This window comes from Phyllopteryx taeniolatus, chromosome 14 (assembly GCF_024500385.1).
Source record: "Phyllopteryx taeniolatus isolate TA_2022b chromosome 14, UOR_Ptae_1.2, whole genome shotgun sequence".
Taxonomy (NCBI): Eukaryota; Metazoa; Chordata; class Actinopteri; order Syngnathiformes; family Syngnathidae; genus Phyllopteryx; species Phyllopteryx taeniolatus.
Genome location: NC_084515.1, coordinates 18,036,066 through 18,054,204, shown reverse-complemented (window position 1 = coordinate 18,054,204; position 18,139 = coordinate 18,036,066). Strand labels below are relative to the sequence as shown.

Sequence of the window (18,139 nt, the reverse complement as noted above, 5' to 3'; positions counted from 1 at the left end):
TCTTCCTGTAGCCCTTATTTACTTTTTTATATCTTCTAACTTCAGGTGGTTGGTGGTTGAATAGCTGCGGAGACACCAACTTGAACGGGAGATATTTCCTCATGAGACACAAGCGCCGTTCGGACCGTCGAAGAGGGATCCATTTGAAGCCGGGTCGAAAAGCTTCTTATTTGCTCAGGTTCACGCAGATGTCTGTTCATCCCTTCAACGCGGCCTCGTCGTCGCCTGAGACGGGTGGCTTTTTCGCAAGCAACATCTATGCGCCCCAGTGAATAGGAAACCGGAAACAGTGTGTAGAGTGTGCAAGTGTGGGCAGCCATCATTTCAGAAGGCTTTGGGCTCCGTTTGGGGACTGTATGTTGATTGAAGTCACTTACACAGGATCGAAGTGTTGTTCTGTGTAGCGTATATTAGTCAAATAAAAATGTTATTAATTTAGGAGAAAAGAATAAGCCGGAAGCGACGCTTGCGTTACTTCCGGTTTACCGTAACCTTAAGTTTAGTGAAAAGCAAACTATGCAAGTAAACTAAGTATGAAATTTAGGGAAAATGACGAGAAACTTTTTTATCAGTCTTGCAATCTGAAGGTTGCTACACTTTTGAGTTCTAGATGACAGAGGTTTACTTAAACTCAGAACACACACAAAATACAACCAAGAGTGGAATTGTATGGTATACTTAATGACGTCTACAAGGCATCTAGAGGGAAACACACAAAAGGCGTCTAACTATCCATCCAGCCATCCATCCATTTTCTGAGACGCTTCTCCTCACAAGGGTTGCGGGCGTGCTGGAGCCAATCCCAGCTATCATCGGGCAGGAGGCGGGGTACACCCTGAACTGGTTGCCAGCCAATCGCAGGGCACATACAAACAAACAACCATTCGCACTCACATTCACACCTACGGGTAATTTAGAGTCTTCAATCAACCTACCACGCATGTTTTTGGGATGTGGGAGGAAACCGGAGTGCCCGGAGAAAACCCACGCAGGCACGGGGAGAACATGCAAACTCCACACAGGCGGGACCGGGGAATGAACCCGGGTCCTCAGAACTGTGAGTAATGAAAAGGAGAATAGAACATCGTGTTTTGGACTAACGTTGGAAACGTGAGCGTTTACTGCGTTGAGTAAGAGCGAGAGAAAGCAAAGTTGGGATTTCGTGTGAAGCTAGTCATTTCCCCAAAATTATTAGGCATTGATGTTGTACATCATAGTAAGGATTGCAGTGTCGACTCACGACCGCAGATCAGCTGGTCTTTGGGGAGTGGTCTTCCTCCAGACCTCAGGTGGAAACAAAGCAGGTTTGGTTGAAGGAAAAAGGTGCACAAAAATCAAAACAAAAAGAAATGGAAAAGAAAAGTTGTTGTCCCGTTTGGATGCACCGGTTGAACTGGTGCGGGACCGGTACGGGATGCGGGTAGTTTTTCGCCGAGGCTCCGCCGACCGATCGTGGCTAGGAAAAGCGATCGAAGCCGCATGGCCGGCTTCTTCAATCGAAAACGCCGCCGGCTTGGCTGCATCGGGCAATCGCGCCAGTGGTGGCACCGGAGGCGCCCGAGGACAATGGAAACAAAAGAAGGGGGAGGGCTTGGCCGAAGGCCAACCCCCCCCCAGCATGAACCAAGAAGCTGAAGACCAAGAAGAGAGAGAGCCAAGAGTCCAAGAAAAAGAGGGCGAGAGTTTAAATACCCAGAGGGCGTGTCCAAGGGGGATGGAGAAACTGGAGGGAGACCACACCCATCAGCTTGAATCGACTCTAGACTTTGAAACCATACAATGGGTTTAGAAATCATATTCATCTAAAACGCTCCCAACTTTGTACTCTCACGCATAGAATCTTTGTTTAAACTTTGGCAGATCGGTTGCTTATTGTTCAATACAACATTTCGTACTGTTTGACTTCAAATCACGAGGAACAGTTCTCAAAATCGTGCAGAGGACCTGTAAAACTGTCAACAGTGACACAGACACCAAGGCATACATTTGGAATTGTTGGGATATTTTGGGTGGCCACCATCATCTTCCAGCAGCGGAGCCACGGGAATCCTCTTCCACGCCGCCATTACGACATTGCGGCGCTGGTTTGCGTTAAAAGATCTTGTGCTCCTCCATCTTCTGTCTGACCGCGCCCACACATGCGCAATCGGGTTTAGGTCTGGAGACATGCGTGGCCAATCAGGTTGCAAAACTTGTGACACCCATGAAGGATAAAATTACAATTAAATGAGATATATGGCTTTACAAAACACATTATCAACTGTAATAATAAATGCAGCACAGCAAAAAGACTCCTTCGGGGACAACAGACGTTTTCAAGTACGATGGATCCTCGGTATTCGCAAGTAGCGAAAATCTTTGAACAACCGACGGCCATTAGAACTGCATTGAATCTTAAACCCCCAAAATTCTGGAATGAGCCGGAATCCATAAGCATAAGCATTTTTGGGGTTGGTTCCCCACCCGCTCCTCCCCAAAAAAGGAGGAATTGAAAAAAAATTGGACAAAAATTGAACCAAAACTTTACAAAAAACAACAAAAGCAAATCAGCAAAGAGGTGAATCCGCTGAACTGCACGTCTGTGCTTGGCTGTGGTCCTAACCCTGCCTCATGCGAGTGCAGGCTCGCGCTGCGCTGCGACACACCGGCGCTCTATATATGTGTGTGTGTGTGTGTGTGTGTGCATGTGTGTGCGCTTTATGTTGCATTCGCTAATAAATTTAGTTTGATTGAATGATTGCCACGCTAATTCAACTTCATGTGTGCTCGTTTCAATGGAAAATAAAGGGAATAGTTGTCACTGTCGTTCTCTGGGGCGGGCTCGTCCGTGCACACGATACACGGGATAGAAAATGAGTCCGCGGACTGGATGCCACCCATCCATCCATCCATCTTCTTTACCGCTTCTCCTCACACGGGTCGCGGGCCGCCGGAGCCTATCCCAGCTATCTTCGGGCGGGAGGCGGGGCACACCCCGAACCGGTCGCCAGCCAATCGCAGCGGACTGGATGCAATCATGCTAAATCAATAGTGGGATCGTAGTCCAAAGTACAAAAAAAAAAAGCAAGAACTGCAAAGCCCTTTACAGTTTATTAACAGTACCCAGACCTTTTGTGCTGAGTTCTGGCAACTCTTTTCGTGAAACAGAAGTTTACGCAATAAATCAAATTACCGTTATTCAAATGATCCAGTGAGTTTCTCCGAGGGCCTTCTGGTTTGATACGCAAACTAAATAACGCATCACCTCGTTGAGCAGTGCAAGAGCTTATCTTTTTTTCTTTTCTCTAATATAAATATCCACAAGAGCTACGGATGGAAATGATGACTATCACTACAGTATATTCAATCAGAGATATCCACAACAGAAAGAATATCCACGTCAGGCTTAGGTCGGTTACACACTGTAGCGTAGCATATCAGAGAAATCTGTTGCACAAACAAGTATGTAAAGCACCGATTACCATAATGTTGCATTTCCCCCGCTTTAACGATAGTATATATATATGAATTATTGGTAATGGTTGTAACAGATACCTTTCATTCATTTAGGAAGAAAATTGATCTAAATAGCATTCACCAAAATAACACCAGTGTTTTGTCATGAGCTGTGCCCTGCAGTACTTCTGTCGGAGCTTGGGTGGCGCCTTGCGCCTGTCTCGCCCTCTCTCTCTCTCCCTTCCCCTCTCTCGTCACCGTAATCAGCACCTCCTCGGCCGCGCACCTGTCACCAATCAGCCTTCATCGCCACCTGCATTAAAGCCTGCCAGATTCCGGAAATCCTCGCCAGAGTATTAGCGTTTCTCCTACGGTACAACGGCTCTCAACTTGCACGTAAGATATGTCAGTCTCAGATTCCCTTCTGACCTCCGTGTTTTTCCTTCTCCTCAGTGCTCCCTCCGCGTTCCCCGCCGTGCCGACCTCCTCCGACATCCACCTGCTCACGCCACCGCCTTCCGCACGTTCCCCGTCTCGACGACCAGCCAGTACGCCCCAAGGATCCATCCTAATATCCGCTTCAATAAACCTTTTGCCGCAACCCTTTCAGCCTCCGCTTGCTCCTGGGTCTCGTTAACATCAGATCGTGACACTTTTTTATCGATGGGACAACACTGAAGAAAAGACACTTTGCTTGTCTGTCTTCTGATTGCTAAGATGCCATCCATGTTTGACGTGTCATTGCTCTGAGCCGCTCGAAGCTCCCGGCTCTCCCCCGCGCTGCTTCCGCACAGACACACCCAAACCCAACTTTATGGCTTGACAGTGATCTGCCCGCACACGTGTGAAGGAGCGTCTTCAGTTACTCGCACTGCGACTGCACCCACAGCCGCATTAGTTTGAAAGGTTATTTTGGGTCCAGTAAGGAGCACTGTCACCCTGGGCACCCAGCGGGGGAGTCAAGATTTCTCCGGACGGTTCCGTGTCCCTGTAATACTTTCTCTCCAAACAGCAGCAGCTTTCCTCAAGCTTTGCCTTCGACTACACTGGCTGAAAATTTCAAACCAAAGATGGACGACAGTCCTTTGCGGGTGTTGACTGTCCCTACATCCCCTTACTCTGACCAGAGACCCGGTCCCAACGGTCTTAGAAGAAAGGTCCGTGTCTTCCAGTCCAGGAGGAACTATCTGCACAACTTCATCCAGAGTATCTTCTCCTCCATTGACCTGCGTGACCGGCAGGGTTCCACAGTAGTGGTGGGGGGAGATGGACGCTTCTTGAACCAAACAGCTATCGAGGTCATTGCGCAGATGGCAGCTGCCAACGGGGTCAGTGTGTGTTCATTTACTTACTTCGCATCCCGGAAATTGTGCGGGTGTGCGTGTATCTGATGTACAGGATGCCCGCACAACCACCAGTTGTCATCTCTTGCTCGTTATCGTTGTAATTGGTTTCAGTACAGATCATCCCTTCGCATGTTCAATCACCCAAGTGGAAACAGCCATCAAAAAAGAAGATTCAAATTCAGTGCAATTCATATTGCCCTGCTTCGAGAACTCATTTTAAATTGTACTTGCTTGCGTACTGGACAGAAAAAAATATGTTATCCAAGATCAAAGAATGAAATGGTAACCATCTCTCTATTATTTACAGTAATTATCTATTAATATTGATTTGTATTATATTCAGCCACACTGCAAAATTCTAAATCTTACCAAGAATATTTCTTGATTATATAATATACAAACCTCAATTCCGGTGAAGTTGGGACTTTATGTCAAACGGAAATAAAAACGTTACAATTACAATGATTAGCAAATCCTTTTCAACCTATTTTCAATTCAACATACCACAGAGAGAAGATATTTCATTTGGAAGCTGATAAATGATTGTGCTCGTCGTGCAAATAGTCACTCACTTTGAATTTGATTCTTGCAAAACTGGGACAGCGGCAGCAAAAGACTGGGAAAGTTGCGGAATGCTCAAAACAAAACATTCCGCAGGTGAACGGGTTAACTGGAAACACGAGTGTGTCATGATTGCGGCCCTGAAACGCTCGCTTGTTCACAAGTAAGGACGGCGTGAGGTTCACCACTTTGTCAACAACTGCTTTAGCAAATAGTCCAACAACTTTTCCCAACATACAATTGCAAAGAATTCAGGGATCTAATCATCTACGCTCCATAATCTCATCAAAAGATTCGGAGAATCTGGAGAAATCTCTTCACGTAAGCGGCAAGGCCGAAAATCAACATTGAACGCCCTTGACCTTCGATCCCTCGGGCCGCGCGACGTTAAAAAGCGGCATGATCGTGGAGAGGATTTTTGCCTGCACGTGGGCTCGGGAGGACTTCAGAAAAACATTGTCGGTTGAATGCGTCTTCAAACTCTAGCATGCAAAGCGAAAGCCTCAAAATCCACAACAGGCAGAAACGCCGCCGGCCGGCTTTTTTGGGCCCGAGCCCGTCTGAGATGGACTGCCGCAAAGTGGAAAAGTCTACTGTGGTCTGACGAGTCCACATTTCAAATTGGTTTGAGAAGAAAAAGGAAAATGACTCCACGGGCATTTCGCCCATACTTCTTTCAAGTCAAATGATCTTGGACCGAGTGAAAATTGTCCCGAAACAATTGACTTTTTTTTTGGAAGTGTAATCACATCAGATGAGAGACTTTTGACGAGAAATAAGACAAATATTCTTGGTGTTTGTGGTCCATCCATTTCCTATACTGTCTGTCCTCATTAGGGTCACAGGTTAAACTGGCACCCCCAGCCGCCAGCCAATCAAAGGGAACATACACTGTAAATGAACAAGCATTCACATTCACAACTCCAGGAAACTGGCATACCGGAACAAAACCACGCAAGCATCGGGAGAACATGGAAACTCCACACAGGAAGGTTTGAAGCTCAGAACTGTGAGGAAAAGTGTAATAAGAATAAGTATATTCTCATTATTGAATATACGGTAGAATGCGTTTGGATCAAGTCACTGATGGCGCAGTGGTTCACGTCCCTGATTTTCATGCAGGCAGCCAGCGTGGCTTCAGTTCTCACCCACAAACGGAGTGAACGTAAATGCGAGCGCTTCTTTTCTCCTAAACAGGAGAAGGATGGATGGATGGATGTATGTTTGCATTACAGTCCATCAAATCGGAACTTTCCACTGCTCAGGAAAGAATCTTGAAGGAATTAACAAGCGTGAAATCCACTCTCCCACGACACAACCTTTTTCTTCAAGTGACTCGACTTACATTCATGAAGCGAAATTTTACTCCTTGGAAGAAGAGGCGCATCAAATCCAGCACAAAGCCGTAGCCCCGCTTACAGTAAAACACACGTCAACTCACACCTGCGACATTTCCTCAGGTGGGCCGCGTCGTCGTCGGTCACCTGGGGTTAATGTCCACGCCGGCCTGCTCCTGTGTGATCAGGAAATTCAAAGCCATCGGCGGCGTCGTCCTCACCGCCGGCCGCGAGCCAGCTGGACCCGACGGAGACTTTGGCATCAAGTTCAACACTGCAAATGGAGGTATGGCGGGAGCAGGGTAACAGCACCCTACGTGAGAATTCACTTGGCCAGACTGGATGAGACTTTGGAACACATTCAACAAAATAAGAATAATCGTGTCTCCTGAAGGACCGGCCAGTGACGCTGTCACAAACAAGATCTACCAGATCAGCAGAACCATTGAAGAGTTTGCCATCTGCCCCGGACTCAGACTGGATCTGACAACTCTGGGCAAACAGACGTTTGATCTGGAGAACAAGTTCAAACCTTTCACAGGTAAAACGAATGAAACTTTCAGAGCACTCGAAGCTTCACCTCCTCATCCCTTTGTGATTGTTTCAAGTGGAAATTGTGGACGCTGTGGAGTCCTATGCCAACTTGATGAGGAACATCTTTGACTTTGCTGCCCTGAAGGAGCTCCTGTCTGGCGACAACCACATCACGGTACGACTGGATGCCATGCACGGAGGTGAGAGCTTGTTTTCACCTTTACTTGAATCAAACATTCCCCTTGAACAGCCAAAGACAAATGAGCTGTCATTCTATCACAGACTGACTCAAATCTTTGCTCCACTTCAGCGTGTCGACATGAGGTTTTGCAGGAACATTGAGGTTCACACGTTCTCCGAGAGATTCACTCACAGACGAGTTGACCGACATTCTGAAACGGTCTCTAATGGTTGAACCGAACACCTCCAAAGTCTTCCTACTACAATGTACCTTCAGACAAAAGAGGAAGTCAGCGATATTAATCCGATATTTCTTTGATCCAAATCAGGCAGCACCATCGTCGGAATGTCTTTCTGTTAGCTTCTTGTTTGTTTTGTCAGTGACTATCATTTGAAATGATATTGAAGTGTCCACGGTGCACCTTTGTCTTCATACCCCCTGCTTGCGCGCTCTAGTGGTCGGCCCCTACGTGAAGCGAATACTGTGCGACGAGTTGGGCTGTCCTGCCAATTCTGCCGTTAATTGTCTTCCGATGGAGGACTTTGGAGGTCAACATCCCGACCCTAACCTCATCTACGCCGCAGACATGCTTGACAGCATGAGGGACGGAGACTATGACTTTGGCGCAGCATTTGATGGAGACGGGGTGCGTGTGAGCCTCCGTTTCGATGTTAAGAAGACAACAATAGAAGCCAATTTGTTGTCTTTTGCAAATCAAATCAATACTGGACTAGAAGTGATGTGAACCGGCGCTCTTGACTTGTTGTTTCTGTCTGCTTACGGGCTCTTTCGGATCAGAACATGATCCTCGGGAAGCACGGCCTCTTTGTCGCCCCGTCTGACTCTGTGGCCGTGATCGCTGACAACATCTTCTGCATCCCGTACTTTCAGCACAGAGGGGTGAGGGGCTTCGCCCGCAGCATGCCCACGAGTGCAGCCTTAGACAGGTAAAACTTTGGCCCGCTTTGGATTGATTACAGTGGAGCCTCTAAAGTTGAACGCCTCAAAAGTGATACAATTTGAAATTGTTGAAATTGAAAAAAAATGTGCGGGGGGGGAACCCGAAAGTCGTACAAAACAGAAGCGTTCCAATGAGAATGTCAGTTTCAGCGTTTGTTTTACTTTTTCTTTGGCTTTTTTGTTTTGTTTTGTTTCTTATACCTTCCAAAAGAAGGTCCAACGCTCCACAAAGAGAAGAAGAACAAGGGCCATCCCGTTTAGATTCTAAAAGTGTCCCAGCACTATACGGGCACCTGCATTTGTTGTGGAAGTGTTTCATTTATTTATTTGTTTTTGATATTTTATCGTCAACACTGAGTAACTTCGGGTTGCTTGAATATTGACATATAAACACCGTATGTGCTGTATATTGTTCCGAAGGTCGAAATGATGTCTGCAGTTTGACCAGCGTGCTGCATTGGATTGTGTTCAACTGTAGAGGTTCCATTGCAGATGAAAAGCTAAAGCTTGGCTATCTTTAGATAAACATAACTCTAAAATCTAATATTCAGCAAGTGTTTTTGCAACAGTTTCAATTCTATTTGTGTGGGTATTAAATATTGTCTATTTTTGTATTTCTTGTAGAGTAGCCAAGGCAACAAAAATAGAGCTATATGAAACTCCCACTGGGTGGAAGTTCTTTGGAAACTTAATGGATGCAGGACGACTGTCTTTATGTGGAGAAGAAAGCTTTGGAACAAGTACTACTTTGGCCATAAAGTTGTCATTCTTGCCATTTTTCATCGTATGATTGCTTTGCCACATATCGCGTTTCAGGTGGAGAGCATATTCGTGAGAAGGACGGGCTTTGGGCCGCGCTGGCGTGGCTCTCCATCCTGGCCACAAGAAGGCAAAGTGTGCAAGATATACTTCAATACCACTGGCTGAAATATGGAAGGAACTACTTCACCAGGTGTGATGTGGTCAAAAGCGGCCGTGTTCAAAGACCGACACATTTAGACCTTCAGACAATAAATCAATCAAAAGTGAGAGCTATCGAGCATTCCTGCCATCTAGTGGCTGTCACGTGCTTTTGTCGGCTTGTGAATGTTTCATTTGGTGGTTCGGAATTCAAGAGAAACTTGGAGATCTTCTATTTGAAATGAAATCAGCGTTATATTCAGGGCAAACGATAGTATGAACCACTTTTTTTTTGCAATATGAAGTCACTCTCAAGTCGATCGCTCGAGATTGCACATGTATTCTCGACAATATTAAGCATTCGAAACTTTTTTTGGGTTTTTTTGCTCCAGATATGACTACGAGAACATAGAAATTGACGCAGCCTGTGAGATGATGGAGGACCTGGAGATCACGATTGCAGACAAGTCCTTTGTGAGGCAGCGATTTGCAGTGGAAGACAAAATCTACCAAGTGGAAAAAGCAGACAATTTTGAATACACAGACCCGGTTGACAGCAGTATCACCCGGAACCAGGTCCTGTACATCTCAGACATACTATGAGAGGCACTACCGTAGATTATGTTCGTATTCCAAGTGCTGAAAGACATGCCTGGAAATGGCTGACTGCCTCTGCAGGGTCTGCGGATAATCTTCTCGGATGGTTCTCGAATCATCTACAGACTCAGTGGCGCAAGTAGCGAAGGGGCCACAGTTCGAATCTACCTGGAAAGCTTTGAGAAGGAACACGTTTTTCAAGAAACACAGGTGAATATGCTTCGGGGGGGGGGGGGAACCTCAAATCTCAAATAATTGGGACTAAGCATGGACCGTATGGCTCTGTACTGGTGTCCATTTCATCTTCTACATAATTGAAAAGAACCTCATTGAGTCAACCTTTGCACGTTAAGTGTCCTAAAGCAATTACTCTTTAAGATCAAATGACAGAATGTGTATTCTCAACAGTCTTCAGGGGTAAAGGCCTGATAGCTGACACAAAAATTAATACAAAATAAAATGCATTGGATTTGTACAATATGTACACTTAAGACAAAACTTGCTCCAATGGTGAGTTGAAGCTTTTTTGGGGGGTTATTCCTTAGCTGGAAATGACACGAGAAACTGTTGATATTACTGGAAATAAATATTTGCTATTATTACAATATTAGAAATATTGACAAAAAATGATTTCAATACAGGTACACACATTGTTTTAATATTGTAGTATTCGAATGTCCTAGATTTTGCCAGAAGTTACAAGGATCTTTTAGAATGCTACAGTGTTCAGTGTTGTGACTAATTTTCCGATGTAAAAAAAACCCCAAACAAAACCCTGAAAATGTGTAATATTAATCACGACGATGTACTCATGCAACTTTCTAAAGTATTCCAATGTTGTTTTCGCGGGACAGGCGGTGCTGGCACCGTTAGCTACGATCGCTGTGAAGATTTCGCAGCTTCATCGCAGGACTGGTCGCACTGGACCATCAGTCATCACATGACGTGACCCAAAGTGATTTGTAGTCAGAATGTCAACTTTTTATCCAAATGTGGCAAGCAAACATCCTGAGAATTTAAGGCAACGGTATAATCATTGCAAGTGATTGTGCCACATTAAAAAGCTTTTTATTTTGGGTTGAGAAGAGACTTTTTCTGTCTGATTTTTCTTTTTTGTCATCTCAGGTGGGTAGTGCTATATTATAGTCCGATCATGTTTTGATTCTGCTGTGTCTGAATGTGTCATTTGTATTGATGAAAAATCGCATGATCATCCAGCAAGCTTCATTCCGGATAATTGAAAGTCATCAGCGAATGACGTGCGTAAATTGGGAGTGAAATTGATGGAACTTGCTCATGCATACGCAAATCTTTTCTCGAAATGTACCAGTAATAAGAATAAAACTTCTTTTGAATATTATAGCGTTATACACCAACACCCGCGACCCCCGTGAGGTAAAGCGGTATGGGAAATGGATGGATGGATAGACGCCAACAATACAAGCCCCATATCACCAACCTACTTTATGTCATAAATTCAGAATCCGTTTTTTTTTTCTTTCTGTTTTGACCACGATGTTTTCGGTTCCCTTTTGACAGCAAATTCTCTCGTTTGCAGATATCTGATCCGCAGCTATGTCTAAAATGTCAGCAAATTGTGCTAATAATGAGCCTTTTCCATTCCACAGAGGTACGGACGAAGCAGAGAAAAGGATCGATGTAGTCAAATGTGTGGCCGTCTCATTTAAATATTTAAAAAAAACAAAACATTTAGTTATTTGAAAACAATCACAAACTGAAACAAGACACCTGGTTTGACAGAATATATCGGACACTAAGATGATGATTTGAGGAACAAGAAGTGTGTAAAAGTGAATACCTGCGAAAAAAGAATACAAGTTTAATTCATGGTGTACTTGGAAAAAAGGCTTAATGGTCGAATGTAGCAGTACTTTTTGCTCCCAAGCTCCTCCTACACTTGTAAAGTGTCATGTACCAGTAGTATTGTTTTTTTTAAATTTAATTTTAATTTTATCATTACTCAGCCACTGCAGTAAGGCAACACATTTGTTAACAGACAAAAACATCTAACTCAAAGATGCTAAGATAATCAATATCCCTGATAAACAGTACAGTTACAAGAAAATGAATCTGTGTTGCAAATCATATCCTTGTATCCATCTTTCATTCTGGAGACAGTCCAGGCTCACGGGGGAGTCAAAGCTGACTTCAGGGCAAAGGTTAACGACACCCTGCGGGGCGAGGGCGCACGTAGACACACGGCACCCTCCGTGCACTCACATTGGGAGTTTGCAACCCAACTCACGACGCCTGCGTGGAAGCGAAGACAAAGGAGCGCGCCATCATGTTGTTTTCCACGTACACGTAATGAATTAGCAACAGATACCCAGGACGCAGCAGCCGCACAAAAGCTGCGACATGCTTGTGACACCGCAGACAATATTCATCCATCCATCCATCTTCAATGCGCTTCCCCTTGCAGGGTCGTTCGCGGGTGAGCCGCAGCTCATCTCAGCTGACTTTGGGCGAGGGGCGCGGTACGCCCTGCATTGCTCGCCAGCCCCGTCGCCGGGCACATACAAGCAACTATTAACACTGATGGGCAGAGTTATTAAGGGTTATTCGTCAAGCTTTATTGAGCCAAGGCAGCCGTTTTACATTAACCGGCAAATAAAAATGTCACAAAAAGTGCGACTGTTGAAATGATGATGATCCTGTCTCCATTTACTGTCAATTGTACTTACTCAGTGTGCATTGTGGGCCTGGTCAGTTGAATACGAAGCTGGTGTACTGGCAGAAAGTCATGATTTACTCTGTTGTATGAAAGACAAGTAAACCATCTCATGAAAGAACATTTACATAGGTGAACAAAGCTATATTTGTCATTGATAAATAACAAGTAATACGTGAAATTCATGCATTTCTCACGGCACACTGGTTGGGGAATCACGGAATTCACCTTTTATCGTGTTTTGGCAATGCGGGAGGAAGCTGAAGAGCTTGGGGACGCATGCAAACTCCACACAGGAAGGCCAGAGCCGAGATTTGAACCCTGAACCTCAGAAATGAAATGTGAGGCAGATGTGCTAACCGGCCATTTAACCATGCTTACAGGAAGAAAGAAAAAAATTATAATAAACATACATTGAATTTACTCAATATTTTACAAGGTCTGTTTCATAAAATCGAATTGTGTGCAACAAACTGACACATAATTTCATTTATATTGTTCAGTCAGTATATATCAAAAGGGATTGTGTGAAGCAAATAAAAGATGTACATGAGTCATGAAGCAAAACAAAAACAAACAAAAAAAGGACGACATTAAGGAATTGACGTTTATTTTGTAAAAATAGTGCTTAGCTACGACTACCAAACAAATCTTACGTCCGCCAATGTGTGAAAGATGAGCCGTCTCGTACTGTGTCATCAGAAAATGAAACAACTGCTCGTCATAATCGTACATAAGCAAGTCAATAGATACGCCACGCCCCTTTTAATCTGCGTGTTTACGGCCATTCGAAACTACTAGGGGCAAAATCGTCAGCGCATTGCATATATGTGGACGGCAAGACCGAAGGAACATGGACGCCAGTGTGCACCGGCACATTGTGCTACATACGGCTGCACACAATGCAGTACAATAACAATAAGGGAACTCGGAATAACATTTTTTTCCACCAAAACGCTTTGGAATTGACAAAAAAGTAAACTTCATGAAACTAGGTTGATGAAGTTGCGACTTAATAACAATGCCATTGTCAATGCATTGCCTTTGATGGGAACGTCGCCCCTGCCAACATGGCCGCCACGTTGGCACATAAATTGAATAGCCGTGCTGCTACAGTAAGGTGGCGTATCTGGTCTTCTCTTCATGTCTGTGTGTTATCATGTGGTTAAGCATCAACGACGTCATCGCGAGTGGCTCGGGACAATCGCAAAGCCACATTTGCAGTCGGTTGACCTGTAAACGAAAGAAAGAGAAGCGCGTCATGACTGCGGCAAGCGTGGCCTCGCGTCAACGTGAGCGTCGTCTCGTCGGCGAGTCACGTGACCAGGGAGAAGGGAAACGCTGGCGCTGGAAGCAGGAAGTCCACATCACGTAAACAGTGCCAAAAAGAAAGCAAAATCCACGACTGCTTGTCCACAATGGCTGGTATTAAAGGTATTTGCTTCAACGTGCACCCTGATCGGTGGATGGCGGAGATGCGTTGTTACTTTTGACTGTTTATCTCCAGTGGTTTTGTTGTTTGACAAACTTAGTTAGCATCTGAGTTAGTGTTGTTCGTGTCTGACCGTTTGCGGACTCATTCCGCCAGTCCCGACAAATGTTCCAATGTTGCGAATGTGCTTTGTGATCATTCTCTCGTGCATCCTTTTCTCCTCTTTCAGCTCTGGTCGGGTTGTCTTTCAGTGGCGCCATCGGGCTGACGTTTCTGCTTCTGGGTTGTGCGATAGAACAATACGGGTACGTTGTTTTGATTGTAGTTTTTGGGAACAACCTTGTCATATTCACGCCACGTCCTCAAATAGCTCCTTTGCCAGAGTTCCAGTCCACTCGAATGCAGTACAGCTTGACAATGGAAAACATATTGTGGTTGTTTAGGATGCTGTCATGCGACTTTGGAGACTGAAACGCGACAGCGGCTTTATGGCCGCTGTCCGAGGTTACTCAGTGGTGAGCTGTCAACACACTAAGAAGCACTGACCTACATTCCCACCTTCTAATATTTGTTCCATGAAATGGTATTCATGTAGTCCCAACATTCATTTCCTCGTGTTTCTTGTTGTCGTACATGTCAAGTTTATTTGTATCGCAAAAAGAGTCTCAAAAGGGCTTCGCAGGCCCACAGTTGGCAATGATTGACAGCATCCGCCCAACATGCTTCCCACTACATGAACGTATGTCGACGTCATATTTTTATTTGTATTTTATTTGTTTGTCCGCTCGGATTCCAGCCTTGATGTGCTGCGATTTTCAACTCGTCCGACCACGGCCTTCAAAATCCATAGTCTGGCGCATCCAATTGAAAACTATACAGCATAGACACAGCCGCCGGTGCACTTTCAATGGGTTTATTCCGATCTTAATAATGCAAACCATTTATATAGCACTTTTCAAGGCACTCAAAGACAACGCTACCATTTTTTTTTCACACCCGGTGGTGATAAGCGACTCGTGTAGCCACAGCTGCCCTGCAGGGGGCGGTCTGACGTAAGCGCGGCTGCCGTTCTGGGCCTTCGGCCCGTCCGAACACCGACAGCAAACATCCGACCACGTTGATTCGTAGGCAAAGCGTACTGAACAAAATAAACACAAGCACAAATTCCCACGCGACTTGCCGTTTTGCCACAACTGACGCCGAGTCACTCGACAGAGTGGCTAACCGTTAGCCAGTTATCAGCCAGCTAACTCTACAGTCTCATTCGCTGGCGCTAATGTTCTTCAACAGGCCTTTTAAAGTCACACGCTTCCAGTCACAGTTACGGCACTGGATGCTGACCCCACCTGGACAAAAATAATGAATGCAGCTCACACGCACGTTGTACTGGTTTCATGCATCGAGCTTGAAAACACATCGAAATAATAAAATGGATATATTTTTTAAGTCTATTCCGGGGGTGGTCTGGAAAGTAACCGTCACAATAAACCAACGGTTATTGCATTAGCAATGGCGCTGTTTCTTTATCCAATCAGATGTCAAATTTACCAGCATATTTTGTTTAGTATTGATGGGTTTTTTTTGAGTCGTAACACGATCGTGTCGTTATTACGAGGTGAATCCAAAGGTCCAGGTGGCCGACCACCGATATTGCTACTATGTAAAACATTGACAGCAACAAAATCACAGTGCTAACTTTTGTGGTTCCTCTTTTGTTTTGCCTTTTTTTTTTTTTTTTGAAATAGAGTTTACTGGCCGCTGTTTGTACTGATTTTTTACGCCTTGAGTCCGCTCCCAGTCTTCATATCCAGACGTCTCAGTGATGACACCGACTCCTCCAGCAATGCATGCAGAGAGCTTTCCATTTTCGTAACTACTGGAATTGTCGTATCAGCTTTTGGGCTCCCCGTTGTCCTCGCTCGCAATAGCACAGTGAGTTCACTCTCTTCATGATGTATATAGTTGTTGGAGTATAATCTGTTTACGCAACACCACTGTCTCCCCACCCAATAGTTGGATGTCAGTTCTTCTCTCTTAGGTTCAGCGGGTGGCTTTATATACGTCCTTGTTTCTCACTTCCAGATCCAGTGGGGCGCCTGCGGTCTTGTGATGACAGGAAACGTAGTCATCTTCCTCACAATCCTCGGCTTTTTTGTGGTGTTTGGAGGTGGCGATGACTTCAGTTGGGAACAGTGGTAACGTGCTTTGTCAAAGTGGACGGACACAAGGAAGGAAGGAAGGCTGGATGGATGGGTGGGTGGATGAAAGGAGGGATGGCTCGGCAGCAGACCAAAGGGCACGCTCACTTTTGGTCTGGGATCATTCTGTTAGCGGCAGCAACATTTCACACGTGTCACCTATCTTGACATGTTCTCAAAATTGGGTTCTGACACAACGCATCGTGCTCTGTTATTGTGCCTTATTGTCTGGGACACCAGAGAAGCACCTCTAACCTACAGCTTTAACCACATGATTATACATATTAACCTGGATTGGCTTGCATTTTTTTTTTTTTTTTGTTGTTGTTGTTGTTGTTACCCTTCTTCAGATTTGGGTTCCTGTCACTCAATCTGATCAAGGGATCACAACGATTAAGACAACACTGCCATGCTTACTGCATTGTTCCATTATCTTTAGCGTTCAGCTAATGTAGTCGCGTTGCGTGTTTAAAAAAAATATTATGGCAGGGAAAGTCATCCTTATTCATGCTCCATCTGTCAGCAAGTGTGTTGAATGTGTCGTTATTGATGTTTATGTGACTTGCCACTGAACGTTGCATTTCTTTTTCTTTTTTGTTTTGGTCATCTTTAAAGCATTCTAATTTGTACTTGGGCCACTGTGTACATTGTCACCAAAGATCGTTGAAGATGAAGCCCATTTACCAGCAAACGGCGTCGAGATGCCAGTTGAGGGTTTTGAGGAAGCACTTTTGTGTGAATATCTATGCATTTGTATTCATTCACTGTGTGAACAGTCTCGTTAAAGTGCTTTTTCGATTCCCGCAGACGACAAGTTTATTTATACTAGTTTTACGTTTTGGGTGGTAAGGAAAATGAGTTAACCGCATATAAAACGAATGCAAGTTTGGTGTTTTGGTTACTGTTGAAACGTCAAATAATGACTCAATATGACACGTTCTCTAACCTACGTTTGAAATAGTTCATACAGTTTGGCCCACGATATTAAGTCTGATTAAATGTCTGTTTTCCCTCACATGTATGTCTGTCTCATGACATGTATCTCGTCTCAAGGGTGACAATTAAGTCTTGGACACTCAACGGGACTCTGGAAATCACTTTTATAAGCGCTTGACTGCATTTTGTTTTCTAACAGCGATTAAAGTTGTTTGTGGTGTAAATCTAATGCCCAAGCTTGGTCTCGCTGTTTGCGGCTGATGTACTTTGTTTGAGTCGAGCCTGTTTTGGGCAGTGCCGCATTCAAAGTGGTGGCACTTGTAATTTGAGTCATTCCATTTCACACTCACACTTCAGTGTCGTCACCTGGGGTAAATAGTCATATTGGAAAGGGAGGTAACGTCATCAGAAGTCATTCGGGGCGGGGCAAATTCCCTGCACGAGATGGCAACCGCAGAGGATGATGATGTGAAAATGACCAAAAGACTGGCCATCGAATTACAAACGAGGCAAACTAAAAGCTCGAGGATGAGGCTTAGATGTCCAAGTGTAATAACACGGAATCCATCAAGTTGTGTTTTATTACAAAATGTATCAATCTTGATCACCTTGGAACATCTTCGGTGAGAAAATCTGCAAAAATGTTAAGTTTATACTGTACTACAGAGATAATGAACGTGATGGGAGTGAGAGAGAGAAAAAGGAAGAGCAAAAGTCAAATATGGACGTGAAAGAGCTTCGGGACAATTCGCTCCTGTTCTCGCACAGCTGTTGCTCGGCAACAGCCGTGGCATCCAGATAGTTCGCAAAGACTGACGCAAGTGCCCTTGAACAGAAAAAGCATTCAACTCGAGGGAAGCTTTGAAAAAGCCACGCACTCGCCTTCATGTTGCACATTACAGCGCGTAACCACATTTTTGCATTCTTCATACATTTTTGCAAAATTCATACCATTCCAGCTTCAAAATATTCAGCTCACTAAGGACATCTTGGAAACTTATCATAGTCCCCAAACCACCGTGTTTACAAT

At 44.7% G+C, this 18,139-nt stretch overlaps 2 protein-coding genes across 2 annotated transcripts; both read left to right on the top strand.

The window, feature by feature from the left end:
• The first annotated feature begins 267 nt into the window (after positions 1-267).
• LOC133488433 (phosphoglucomutase-1-like) lies at positions 268-12,666 on the top strand. The gene is made up of 12 exons (XM_061796261.1): positions 268-3,808; positions 3,889-4,763; positions 6,803-6,965; positions 7,074-7,220; positions 7,288-7,413; positions 7,850-8,040; positions 8,193-8,341; positions 8,979-9,094; positions 9,171-9,306; positions 9,647-9,830; positions 9,933-10,061; positions 10,706-12,666. Exons 2-12 carry the CDS (start codon positions 4,506-4,508, stop codon positions 10,793-10,795), a joined length of 1,689 nt encoding a protein of 562 aa, XP_061652245.1. The 5' UTR covers positions 268-3,808; positions 3,889-4,505; the 3' UTR covers positions 10,796-12,666.
• A 1,152-nt stretch (positions 12,667-13,818) lies between these two features.
• LOC133488483 (leptin receptor gene-related protein) lies at positions 13,819-17,338 on the top strand. Its single transcript, XM_061796385.1, has 4 exons — positions 13,819-13,977; positions 14,205-14,280; positions 15,721-15,907; positions 16,058-17,338. The coding sequence occupies exons 1-4, from the start codon at positions 13,962-13,964 to the stop codon at positions 16,172-16,174; spliced, it is 396 nt and encodes a 131-aa protein (XP_061652369.1). The 5' UTR covers positions 13,819-13,961; the 3' UTR covers positions 16,175-17,338.
• The last annotated feature ends 801 nt before the right edge of the window (positions 17,339-18,139 follow it).